The sequence below is a fragment of the Sus scrofa genome, chromosome 16, assembly GCF_054392235.1.
Source record: "Sus scrofa isolate SSC_HxYL_T2T_F1_AM1 chromosome 16, Sscrofa_HxYL_maternal_Yorkshire_Landrace_v2.0, whole genome shotgun sequence".
Taxonomy (NCBI): Eukaryota; Metazoa; Chordata; class Mammalia; order Artiodactyla; family Suidae; genus Sus; species Sus scrofa.
This window is the reverse complement of record NC_139398.1, coordinates 46313845-46327748: the sequence shown is the minus strand read 5'-3', so window position 1 is coordinate 46327748 and position 13904 is coordinate 46313845. Positions and strand designations below refer to the sequence as shown.

At 39.5% G+C, this 13904-nt stretch overlaps 1 protein-coding gene across 2 annotated transcripts in view; it reads left to right on the top strand.

Annotated features, from left to right (window-relative positions):
* The window catches only part of CDC20B (cell division cycle 20B), a 57071-nt gene that overhangs the window by 15318 nt on the left and 27849 nt on the right, over positions 1–13904 (top strand). For both annotated transcript variants that reach the window (XR_014831307.1, XM_021076691.2), the window contains exons 3-5: positions 6627–6846; positions 9075–9205; positions 11616–11709. Coding sequence is in view for 1 of the 2 variants with exons in the window: in XM_021076691.2 (XP_020932350.1) it covers positions 6627–6846; positions 9075–9205; positions 11616–11709 (445 nt within the window). In the remaining variant the exon portion in view is untranslated. The remainder of the gene's footprint in view (positions 1–6626; positions 6847–9074; positions 9206–11615; positions 11710–13904) is intronic.

Below are 13904 nucleotides of genomic sequence, written 5' to 3'. Positions count from 1 at the left end.
CTGTATATATTTTGATATCATCACCTCTCAGCTTTCTGGTTATCTGCCATCATTTCCTATATGTTCTGTCTATACTAAGACCATCTTCAGACTATTAGTAAATCAACATTACAAATTTCTCTGCATAGGGGATCATATATTAGAAAACCCATCAGCACTCTTTCGGAAGAGCTAGAAAGGCTTCTTAAAGGAGGGGAAGTGATTGATGAGGTTGAAGGCAAGGTTAAGGGAAGCTACTGGGTCAAGAATGGGATAAAGCTGTTGACTCAGTTAATCAAACAACTCAGGTACTGTAGAAGATACAATAAAGTATAAGTGATGGAGGCAGCCTCACACAAGTATGAAATCAATTTTGGGTACAAAATGCACATGAAATGAGGGAGCAATTATAGAGCAGCAAATAACTAAGAGCTAAAGGAATGACTTAGTTTGTTTATTTATTTATTTATTTGGTCTTTTTGCTATTTCTTGGGCCGCTCCCGCGGCATATGGAGGTTCCCAGGCTAGGGGTCCAATCAGAGCTATAGCCCCTGGCCTACGCCAGAGCCACAGCAACGCGGGATCCGAGCCGCGTCTGCAACCTACACCACAGCTCACGGCAACGCTGGATCGTTAACCTACTGAGCAAGGGCAGGGACCGAACCTGCAACCTCATGGTTCCTAGTCGGATTCGTTAACCACTGCACCACGACGGGAACTCCGGAATGACTTAGTTTAAGAGCTTTATACTACATACAAGTCCCAGAAATACATAAATAACATATTTTTAGGAAGCTATTTTTGTATATGTAATATATAAAATAGTCATATATTTATTTTAAAGGGAATCATGCGTGGTATAAAGCTCTTTATAGATATCATGTAACAATTATTTGAAATAGGAAGAAGTTAATAACTCACCCAAGATCACAGAATTAGTAAGTGGGACAAGCAAGACTAGAGTTTGGGACTTACAACTTCATCCTCAAAATCATTTTAATAACATTAAACTACTTTTGTAATAGACAAAATATGTTTACTTAGAAGGAAATGTGATAGGTGAGATCACTGTAGTACTCTGGTGAAAGAGTTTATTCATCAGGAGACATTTAGTTTTATAAGAAATCACTGCAAGGAACTGAGGAGGGGAGGGAGTGGAGCACATCCACCAAAAACTTGGCCATGTGTACTGACATTATCTGGAAAAGGTCAGAGTCTGCAGACCAAATTAAGCTGAGAGATGACAGTGTCTTAAAGAAGGCAGGCTTGCTGGGTAAGATAGAAAGGAAGGGATAGTTGCTAAAGACATTCTGGAGCCCCCAGTGGCAGGTGTTGGTAGTGCAGAATAAAGGATATTTGATCTTGCTAAGTTTTTGCTTGGGTCGTATTGCTTCCTAGGATGAGGAGGCTTTGGAGGTTCAAAAAGGAGAAGATAAACATTTTGGTCTTCATAATTACTTTGAAATAACATTGAGGTCCTGAATTAAAAATATCTTGTGGACAGAATGCTGCTGCATTGTGCTGGTGGTGGTAGTGGTGGGGGCAGACATTCAGAGGCTAAGGAAGGGGGATTGGGGGGACATGCCTGAGAGCCAATGGACTATCTTTGTTACTTTTTGTCTCTGCCTTGAGGTTCCAGAGAGACTCTGGCATCATCAGCATGTCTTCCCTTGGAATGTCCAGATTTTTCCCCCTTATTGAATATTTGTGTGTCAGATTATTTATCACTAGACATATGTTTCTATTTTCCAAGTTGTTTCATTTTGTTACTTCCTGACCTTATTTTTAACCTCTCTAGGTTCCTTTCTATTTATTTTTTGGCCCTGGTGCCCTGAATTCCTCCCGATTTAGTGTCAATATGATGTGAACTCTAAAGGTAAACAAGCCACACTGATGTGCTTGGAGTAGCAAGTCATTCATCCCTTTTCCCTTCTTTGTCTTATTTTCCTTATCTTCCTCTTCCTCTCTATTAATAAATACTTGAGTCATTTAAAACTATGCGACAGGCATTTCCTCAGCAGGAGATAGATCCTGGAACAAAAGTTTAAAAACATTGAAGATGAAATAGCACAATCTACACACTGTTTCCTAAGCTGCCGTCATTTTCATGCCACCTCTGTGATTTTTGCTCTGTCCGCATACCATTTGTTTGTTACTTAGCTTTTTTTGGGTCCAAATCGAGGCACTTATTTTACTCAAATTAATTTTTATGAGGGAAAGCTTTCTATCAACATTAAAAAATTTAAAACATTAGGAGTTCCCCTTGTGGCTCAGCAGTAATGAACCTGACTGGTATCCATGAGGATGTGGGTTTGATCCCTGGACCTCACTCAGTGAGTTAATGATCCCTCTTTGCAGTGAGCTGTGGTGTAGGTCGCAGTCGTGCCTTGGATCTGGCGTTTCTGTGGCTGTGGCGCAGGCTGGCAGCTATAGCTCTGATTCAACCCCTAGACTGGGAACCTCCATATGCTGCAGATGCAGCCCTAAAAAAAGAAAAGAAAAGTTTAAAACATTAAACAATGCCCATCAAAATAATCAAAATACAAAACTATTAAAAATGTTTATCTGTACAATTATAAACTATATGTTCCTAGTGGAGGGGCTGACCGAGAACTATATATTCAAGATATTATGAACCATTGCTTTCTAACTCTTTGGAAGTTCTTTGTATTGAATACAGATCTGCCTCCTTCCATGCATGGGTCCTAGTTTCATCATAGGGAACAATACAAAATGTTTACCTCTAGACTAGACACCCTGGGGTCATTCTGTTACGTTGTTTTTCCTGACCTCCTATCATTGCAGTCTCTTTCCTCCAAATAAAATCAAGTTTTGAATCCTGGCTTGTCCATCTCTTTCTAAAAAATTTTTCTGAGACTGGCCATGGTGGTCCAGATGAGGTTTTTGTTTTTGTTTTTTTTTAACCATTTGATCCAGCAATCCCACTCCTGGGCACCTATCCAGAGAAAACCATGACTCAAAAAGACACATGTACTTCAAAGTTCATTGCAGCACTATCTGCAATAGCCAAGACATGGAAACAACCTAAATGTCCATGGACAGAGAAGTGGATAAAGAAGATGTGGTACATATGCACAATGGAATATTATTTAGCCATTAAAAGGAACGAAATATGGCATTTTTAGAAACATGGATGGACCTAGAATTTATCAAGCTAAGTGAAGTCAGTCAGACAATGAGACACTATCATCAAATGCTATCACTTACATGTGGAATCTGAAAAAAGGACAGGATGAATTTCTTTGCAGAACAAATACTGACTCACAGACTGAAAAACTTATGGTTTCCAAAGGAGACAGTTTGGGGGGTGGGGGGATGCACTGGGGGTTTGGGATGGAAATGCTATAAAATTGTGTTGTGATGATCACTGCACACCTATAAATGTAATAAATTCATTGAATAATATAAAAAAATAAAAAATAAAAAGCCAAAAACAAAAAACAAAAACCCTGAGGCATATGGAAGTTCCCAGGCTAGGGGCTGAATCAGAGCTGCAGCTGACAGCCTACACCACAGCCAAAGCAACATAGGATCCAAGCCGGGTCTGCAACCTACAACACAGCTCACGGCAATGCCTGATCCTTAACCCCCTGAGTGAGGCCAAGGATCAAACCTGCATCCTCATGGATACTAGCTGGGCTGGTTACCTCTGAGCCATGAGAACTCCTCCAAATGAATTCTGATCTGTGCAGAGATAATCAGGTTTTGCCGGCTTTTGTTCTGGACACTGTTTCCCCCTTAATGAGACCTAAAACTGGGCTGCTTGAAAAATGTAATTACATTACACGGTTGACTCATATTCTGGGGGTGGTTGCCTAATCTGCCAGTCATTTTAACTTCTTATCAGTTGTCTCCCATGTAAGGCCTATGCAATGAAAAACATCTAAATGGCTAGATTTTTTGCATATTCTTACTGAATTTAATTTTGCTGATTTTGATCTTTGTCCCAGACTTTATTCTAAATTCTATTCCTGTCCTTAAGTATTTTGACTCTCTTCTTTCTCAGCTTAGGATAAGACATTTTGATAAATAAATCTCCATTCAAACCACTGATAACAAATTGAACAGTATCAGGTGAAAGACAAAACCCTGCATTACATCATGGGGGGTTCATTCAGGTTAATATAGATCCAGTAAGACTTTGCCATCTGGGCCACTGGCTGCAAACTACTTTTTTCTAGTTACTTGATCCTCCTATGGAAAAAATATGAAAAACTTTGTCTATCTAAATTTAGGGGGATGCATTTTTCTCATTTGTCATGTTTTTTCATAGATCACTAATCAGTGTCTGTTCTGGAAGTGTTGTCAGTGTTCTGAGGTTTCATTTTTCTGGCCCTAGAGACTTGAATTTATTTATAATGCCCAGATAAACACTTACTGTTTAGTTTATCTCAATTTCCAGTCTCTGCAGAAATGTTTATTATACCTCATCCAATATGAAAATCATGCTTCTTAATGGAAAAGAAAGAAAATAGCTTATTTCCTTGCCTCTGGATTCTTTCTTAAATCCCTTGTGCCTTTTTAGGATTAATTGCCTCTAGGGGAAGAGATTTGTTCATTTATTCATTCTGGAGTCCCGAGATGCCAATAAAGGTCCTATACTCTGAGAATAATAAGAGAAAAGGTGAAGTCCTTGGTCTTAAGGAATTGATGTTATAATAGTAGGAAGACATAAAAATAATCAGAAAAGTGGAATATGAGCCATCAGAGTCTGTGTGGGTCACTATAATTAAATACCACAGACTGGGTAGCTTACAAACAACAGAAATTTATTTCTTATAGTTCTGGAGGCTGGAAGCCTGAGAGCAGGGTGCCCGCATGGTCGGGTGAAGGCGCTTCTTCTTGTACCTTCACATGGGGGAGGGACTAGAGAGCTTTGTGCGGCCTCTTATAAGGGGGCCATAAATCCCATTCATTAGGGCTCTGCCCTTGTGACCTAATCCCTTCCCAAAGGCCCTACCTACTAACACATCCCCTTTAGGGGTTAAGATTCCAACATGATTTTTTGGAGGTGGTAGGGGGGCAGAACACATACATTGAGACTACAGCATGAATAGAGGTGCTAAAAGCATAGGGACCGAATCTTTGTGAGTTTAAACCCTAGGTTGCCCTGGTTGGATTGTGAGGTTGTGTACGTGTGTACCTCATGCTCCAGGGGCTGCCTTTCATAAAGGCAGTGAGGTGTACAACTGTGTGCAGTGGCCTGGTTCCTGGATCCATTACTTATCAGCATTATATCTTTGCTCAAGTCATCCTTGTTCAAATCTATTAACCTCCTCTTTCCAACTCTGGAGACTGAAGGTAATAATTGTACCGATCTTATAGCGTTGTGATAACGTTTAAATTTAAAAAACCCCTCCAATACATTTATCCCAGTGCTTGGCACATATTGAGGGCTTGATACATGCTGTTAATATTAATAAAATATGACTGGGCTGTATGGGAAACACACACAGTGAGCTATGGAAGCACAAGAAGTGCTGAGTATTAGTTTCCAATGACTGATATAATGAATCACCAAAAATTTGGTGACTTAAAACAATACACATTTATACTCTTACAGTTATGGAGGCTAGAGGTCCAAAATCAGTTTCCCTGGAAGAAGCCAAGTCAGCAGGGACTTGCCTCCTCCAGATGCTTTAGGGGAGAAGCCATTCCTTGCCTCTTCCAGATTCTGGTGAACCAGCATTTCTTGGTTGTGCGTTACTCCAGCCTCTACCTCTGTGGTCATGTGCCTTCTCCTCTGTATGTAGTCAGATTTCCCTCTGCCTCCCTCTAGGACATGTGATTTCATCTAGGGGCTACTCAGATAATCCAACATGATCTCCCCATCTGAAGATCTTTAATTTATCACATTTGCAAAGCTCTTTTTCCCTAGAAGGTAGCATTCATAGGTTCTGGGGATTAAGACCCAGATGTCTATTATATCTTTATTATGTCACTATTGCATTAGTCAGGGAGAAGCAGAACCATTTTGTACCATTTGCATTTCGATAAGCAATCTTAACCTAACATACCTGTCATTTTGTTAAATAAATTAATTTTGTCATTTGCATTTTTAACTTCATATAGATACATGGCATGGCTCACCACTAAAGGATCTGTAAATACCAAAGTCCTGCTGTTTCTCAGAGACAATGGACAGATGTTGAACAAGTTAGGCCTCAGTTTTCCCATCTGTGAAATGGGATATGACTAGGAAGTTGCTGTTTATTTCCTGATTTTATGAAATTTAATGATTTTATATAAACATCTTGTATGTTCAATATATAGTGTTATTCAACTTCATATTTTATATTTGTATGTAATAGTAATATGCATAGACGTGATAACTCTCTAAACTTCTTTGACACCCTAGAGCAGAAGCTCTGAGTGTGTGTATATATACACACATACACATATATATGTATATATACATATAGCTGTTAAAATGTGTAATTATATACTTTTATTATATATATAAATATATAATAAAATAATAGTCTCCCAAGTCACCAAATTAAAAATGTCATGTATATGTATTATTTGTGTTGCATTAGGTGAATTGTTTATAATTCTTTTAAGGAATTTTAATTTGTGTATCATTGAGGCTACTACAAACTACAGATCTTTTTGTTGTTAAATAGGTATTTGATGTAGTTAATACTACATATTCTAACTTCAAGAGCAACTTTGCCAAGAGACTATCGGCTGAGGTTCCTGTTGCCAGTAGCCCAATTACCACAAGATGGCGGCAAAGCCAAACTAGGGATGTGGCAGCCCACTCCTTTGGCGAAGAGCATTCAACCACAGACCTCGCAGAAACTGTGCTGAGGATGACTCCTGAGAAAGAGACCTTGAGTCCAGGTGAGGTAATAGAAATGCCAAGGGACAGTTTTGAAATCTTAAAAAAAGATATATTCCTTCAAAAATCTTTTTTTATTTTTTGTCTTTTTGCCTTTTCTAGGGCCGCTTCCCGCGGCACATGGAGGTTCCCAGGCTAGGGGTCTAATTGGAGCTATAGCCGCTGGCCTCTGCCACAGCAACACAGGATCCAAGCCATGTCTGCGACCTACACCACAGCTCATGGCAACGCCGGATCTTTAACCCACTGAGCAAGGCCAGAGATGGAACCCACAACCTCATGGTTCCTAGTCAGATTCGTTAACCACTGTGCCACGATGGGAACTCCCAAAGATCTGTTTTTTTACAGAATTATCTAGTGTCATGTTTGGTCAACTGCTTTTCTTTTTCTCCCTTTGAATAAGACATTTCCAAGGAGGTCGTGGTAGGGAAGAGGAGGGCTGAAACAACACCGAAAGAAAATATGCCGTCTTTTAATATGTTTCTGAGGTTTGCATCGGTAGATGATTACTTTTATAAATATTGTACATATGTATACATGTGAATACACACAAATATTTATCATGCATGTTTTGCCAAGATTCCTTGTCTACAAACAGTCAGGATAAAAACATGTTAGTGCTGAAATAATCAGGTAGGAAATAGGCGAGGAAAAAGATGGAAACAGGAGAGGATGAGGGGAAGAGAAAGTAAAAGGAAGAGGGGAGAGATGGAGAGAAGAGAGGAGAAAGGGAGAAAGAGAGAAGAAGGAGGAGGAAGAAAGAGAAGAACAGGTGAGGGGAGAAGAGGGAAATAGTAAGAGAGGGAAGAGGGAAGCAAAGGGAAGGAAAGATGAGAGTGGGATAGTCTGATGCCTGCCTGGAGCAGGGATGGAGAGTGGGCACTAAGGCTGTGATCTGGTAGGCAGGGAACCAGGAGCGACCTGTCACAGCTCTGAAAGGTACATTCTCTTTCTAAAACATGTCTCATGTGAGCACAACCTTCTTTATTCCCATACTTCTGAAGCAAAACTTGCAGCTTAAGTGATTTAATTTCTATTCTTTCTTTTTAAAGTCCCAGGCAACAGAAATCATTGTCTTATCTGCATGTTTAAGACAAATGGTGACTGCAGGGCCACTCTTTTTTAGACACAATGAGGCACCATAGTCCTACAGATTGAAACGGAGCCCCAAATAATTTTTAACCCAGTGAAACTGCCATGTAACATTATCAATGCTCAAAGTAGCTGGTTGAAGCAGTAGGAGATACTGGGTTATAGGAAAGGCCATCCTTGAGGCAATCTTCTGAAAGATATTATAATTGAGGGGTGATTTTATGGTGATTGTTTTAGAGGAAGTTCTGGCTAAAATTAGGAGCTCTCTTTTCCTTTCTGGGCCCTTAATAATTTTCAAATAAGGCATTGCATGAGAAATCAGAGTCCTGAGAGAGATTATCAGTTGAAAGAATTTTACAAGAAAGTCTAATTTCTATCTAATAGTACATATTAATCAGAGACATTGGTTTCTCAGTGTTTTACTGGTGGGGTTTCTTTCTTTTTATTTCAGAAGGCTGAACACTGGAGACCCTCCCATCCTAAAAGCGATGTTTGCAGAGAGGTTCATTTGGAGTCATGGTCTGGGGACAAAACCTGGGTGATCCCAGATTAGGCTGGTGGACCTGACCTCTTCGTTGATAACTGGGATGACTGTTTGTACTAGCATCCAACTGAAACTTTTTCTTTATCATTTGAGGTTTACAGAGCTAGCTTCTTTTCCTCTTTACTTGTTTACAAAAAGCATGGAACAAGCACGCATACTTTCTCAGGACAGAGAGCAAGATCTAACTTTGCAGAACATTTCATGTTTTCATTCCCTCTTCCTCCTTGAAATTAAATTTTGGATCACCTAGGACTTGAGGAGCTGGGTTCTACAAACATTAGCAACAGGTTATCCAGCTCATGTTTGTCCAAATGAGAAGGGATTGTCACATGGCAAAAGGCCAAGATATTTCATCCAATAGTTTCTTGGCTCCTCTTATGAACACGTGATATGGCAGGTACTTAAGGGTTTTTTGTTTGTTTGTTTGTTTTCTTTTTAGGGCCGCTCTCACGGCATATGGATTTTGGAGAGATGAGGGTCTGTGTCTTCACGTACTGTTCTACTATTCATGTCAAGGGCTGACCTCCAATCAAAGGTTTAAGATATTTTATCATTTTATAAACTAAATTCAAAGCTAATTTTTTTCCCTGGCAGGATCCTACAAGGAACCACTGAAGAACCCCAACAAAGGAAGTTTTGAAACAAGTAACTCTGCTTTCCATTTTTGCAAGGCATCTCATGCACTGGACAGGGGCTGGAAGGAAAATGTTGCCTCAACAGGCCAGGTAGGTAAAGAGAAAAAACCGAAGATTTCACATCTTGAGAAGCTCAGACAGCTGAGTCTTAAATGTGAGACCACAGTTGGCTTAGCTGCCCTTACAAATCAGAAAGAAAGTGATGGGTTCCTGATAGAAAAACTGAGGTGTCATGGACACGAATAGAGGCACTTCCAAAAAAGAAACAGACTATCCAAAAAATACACAAAAAAGTGTTTAATTGGTTTCAATCAAAAAAGTGAAAATGAGGCCTTCCCATTGCGGCTCAGAGGTAAAGAACCTGACTAGTATCCGTGTCACAAATTCTCAATTTAGGCCAAGTTACTCTTTCAGTGTGTGCCTCCTGTGTTTGGCATATACATCTTGCTGGAGGAACAATAACATATTGTGAATGTAAAATTTAATTATTTGAGCTCACAGTTGAAAGCAAATGTGCTAGAGCAGGCCTTTTGCCGGATGCTTTACTATTGGGGAAGGGTTTGGGGTGGGCAGGTGGCCCAGGAGTTGTACTGAGGTAACTGTGGGTGCTGTCGATTTCATGCCCAGGCCAGGGTTATTAGCACCACTGTCCTTTCTTACTGCTGGTTAGAGTTTTTACTGCCCTGCCCTTTAGCACTCCCCTTTTCCTTCCCCTTGGGCTGTGTGGTAATGGGTGGCAGCAAAGTTGGTGGCTCTGTAGGGTCACAATGGTGCTGTCGTGTTACTCTTCTTACAACAATTGTTATCCAGTCAGAACATTGTTCCAGCCTCACTAAAGAGTCTGGGCAGGGTAAAATGGAAATTAAATTGCTTTGCTCCTTTATTATTATTAGGCTATGGCATTCAGCGGCTTGATGTGGGATCTCAGTTCCCAGATCAGGGATTGAACCCAGGCTGCAGTGGTCGAAGTACCAAATCCTAACACTAGACCACCAGGGAACTCTCCCATTTTACTACGTTATGTAGAGCATTTGTTGTCATGACTAGTTGGACGTCACACAGCAGCAAGCGTGATGCATATAGACGTGTAGACAGACAGTAAATGTGTGTCTTCATGTGGTCTCAGAGATCATCTGGAGATTGTTTCCATAGTGAGACTTGCATGGCTATTGAGATGTTCAGGATTTGCATATCCAGTCAGCTCTAGGCCAAGTTGCTCATTGAAGTAATAAGTAGGTTGCATGGAGGGAAGACGTACACGGAGTATACGGAGCAGAAGCACCCTGTTGGGTGATGCCCTGGTCAGCTTTTCGGGAACTACGGGATTCTGAAGAAGTGACCTGTGAAGAGTTACGTTAAGCTACTGGCTAGCAGGCCATTTTAGGGAGGTTAGTTTCTATCAGTGTTTCCCACATGGAGTTGACTTTGCTCCGCAGGGGACCCCTGACAATGTCTGGAGACATTTTGGATGATCACAGTCCAAGGGGAGGGTATCTAGTAGGTCACAATGATTAACTATCTGCCACTAGTTCTGAGGCTGTGAAATTCTGCTTTGTACTTCATTGCTATGCTGTGAATACCTAAAAATCCATGATTCACTGACTGGCAATGCCCGCTATGTGACATAACATCTGAGAAGAAAACAAAAATATCAAAATCATGCTTGGCAGAGAGACCTCTGTCCGAATTAATAATGATCCAGTGATTAAATGTATTGTTGTGAAGAAAAAAAAAAGAATCTTCTCTGTTTTAACTATTCACCATTATATTTCTAGAATAAGTACTTTTCTTTCCCCTTATTACTAGTTTTCTTTACTGTTTTTGATCGAAGAATGTCTGAAATGCTCTTTATACATTGGCCCAGAGATTTAGCAATCAGATTTTTGAACTCATGGAAATTTAGGGAATTTACTTAAGCTCTCTTGTGACTTGTTACCATTTCTCGTCGGTAAAGATATGAGGGGAAAAGGACCTTTTAAGATAATTAGTTTAATTTCAGCATATTACAGGTGAGAAAAATTGAGGTCCAGAGAAAGTCTCAGTCACAGACCTTGAAAGAAGTCTGTCTTGGGAAGAGCAGCCTTCCTAATGTTCAACTTTATTGTTTTGAGGAGGTATTTTAATTTTGGAGAGTACTAGAACTATCATGACATTTCAGTTCTTACAGGCTTTGATGATATCACTGGCCTATGGTTGGTTTGTGGGCTAAAGACATTTTTAGCCTAGAAGAATAAAAGAAGATTTTATTATAGCTGAGTAATACCTGCCTCTGGAGGTGTTGGGGAGATTAGAAATAATCTATCAGTAAAATGCTCAGCACTGTGTTCTTTAGGCAGTGGCTGGCTAATAAATAAGGGCAATTATTATAGCATTGGTTGGTGAGAATGTGTAGTTTTTTGAACTTCCAAGTGAGTTATCAATTTTAACTCAATACCATGCATCACATCTGGGATGGAGAAATATGTTTCTAAATAAGTATCCTCTTTATGTTTGTTTTCAGAAATGCTTAAACCAGCTATTTTCGACCCAGAAGGTGGCTCAGCAGGTTAATGGGAAAATGCAGCTCTGTGAGCAGCCCCAGTGCATTTGGAAAGGTTGGGGCCAAAGATTTTCTGTTTGCCTTTCTTTTTAGCCTCCTCTCTCCTGGCTTCTTTCATTTCTTTCTTGTCTTAAACATATTGTTTTTATATCAATGAACATAATTGAAAAACTTAGGAATTTCTCATAATCCTCTGTCTTAACTATCCCCACCCCTACCTCCCATTTCCTAGAGGCAACCACTCTTAGCTCTTCTGGCTATGCCCCTGGTATTGACATTTATGTTCTAACTAATATTTGTAAACTGCTACTTTTTAATTTTAGAATTTATCACAACTTTCTAGCATAGTAAGAACTTAGTTCTCCTCCTGTCTCATTCATCTTCCTTGGTCTATTTATATTACACTTTAAAAAAAGTACAATTAGTATTTAATGTTTACATCATCTTACTACACAACAATTGTTTGCTGCCAAGCCAAGCAGTGTACTATACCTATGTGTCTTCCCTAGTATAACTCTTTGTTTTTCCTGGAATTAAAAAGTTGCTTTGTTTTCTCATTTATTAGGTACCTATGAAACTATGACTTTTCCCTAGATGCACCGTCCATGTTGTATTCCACAACTATCAATAACCTTTCCCATGCACCCACTCATATCATTTCTTATTTTTCTTGGTGGCCTCCTACTCCTACCAGCTACCAGGGTGAGCTGAACAGGCTGCCCTCTTGGCCAGTCCCTCAGTTGTAATTCTAGGTTTTCTCATCTCTGATGTTGGATCCACTATTTCCTGGCAGCCATGTTGTGCTTATTCTGTTTTACACTTGATTCATAGTTTGGCTGGCTACAACTTCTAGTGTCATTCAGAATTTTGAAGGTACTGCTGTATTGTTTTCTAGCAATCATTGTTGAGAAGTCTTATATGCTATGGCAACTTCCTATGCTTTGTATACCACCTGCTTTTTCTCTCTGAATGCACTTAGAAAAATTTCTCATCAGAGTGTTTTAAAATTCCATGATGCTAAAACTTGATTTTTTTTAAAAAACCTCATTGTAAATGAAAAGTTCATTTTCATGGAACTTTTCAATCTTAGAGACCTGTGTCTTTTAGATCTTAGAAAGTTTCTCGAATTATTCTTTAGTGATTTCTTCACCTTTTTTCTTTTTCCTTTCTTTCTGAAAGATAATTGCTGCCCCTTTTGGATTAATTCTCTTATTTTTTATATTCTATTTTTCATGTCATTTTTTTCTTCTTTCTAGGTGGTTACCTTTTCCTGCCCTGCTAGTCTTGTTATTAATTATTTTGGTTCTCCTAGTTTTAATTTTAAAATTTCTTGGATACTATAAGTTCTCTCTCTTTTTCTCTCTGCTCTTCCCTTCCTCTTTTCCACCCTTCTTTCCTTCCTTCCTGGCGTCCTGTTCATACTTCATGTATATACTATTTTCTCTGATTTCTCCGAAAAAATTTCAAATAGGGGTTTTGGAAGTACTCCTCTTCTTCCTGAATGGTCTCTCTTTGCTCAGCTCCTCTGCCAGTAGTTTTGGTTTCACTCTTTCAGAGCACAAATTTTCTGAAATGTCTGGTGTTCTGGAAATAGTACTAAGGTTGAGAGCTGTGGGCTATCAAATTCAGCATAATGATTTTCACTCAGTCTGTTTTTTCTGGTGCTCTTCAGTTGAGGTTGTCATTTTTTGTTTACTTGGGGAGTTAACACCTGGTTTCTTCTGGCATGTGTACTCCTGTGTGTACCAGTGTATGTGTGAAGTTGACAGTCTTTCAACCAATCCACCTCATTCTAAACCCTCCCTTGCCTCTGAGCACTGACCCTTTGAGGGGTTTCTGCACGACAAATCAGCTTGCTTCTGTTCATCATTCCTCCTCTATAGGCACTTGAGGGATAGTTTCTTATGTTCCTCCTGGTCAGTTATCAAACCTTTATTCATTTTGCAGAAAATTACTATAGTCTCTTCCTATTGCTATATTCACTCCCATACTCTTTGTTCTTATATCCTCACACCTGAAAAAAGTCGTTCACTGTCATTCTAGTGAGGTTGAAAATAGAAGGCAGAGGAAGTACACTTATGTGCCATTCCTCTGACTTGATTTGCACGTCTGTTGCTTTGCTTTAGACAGATTACTTTGGTGGAAGCACAGAGGAAGATTTGAAGGGGAGGGATTCAGAAGTGGAAAGTAATTGAAAGGAATATTCTATGTAGGGCTCAGTTCTTAATTCTTTTAAGGAGATTTAAAGAG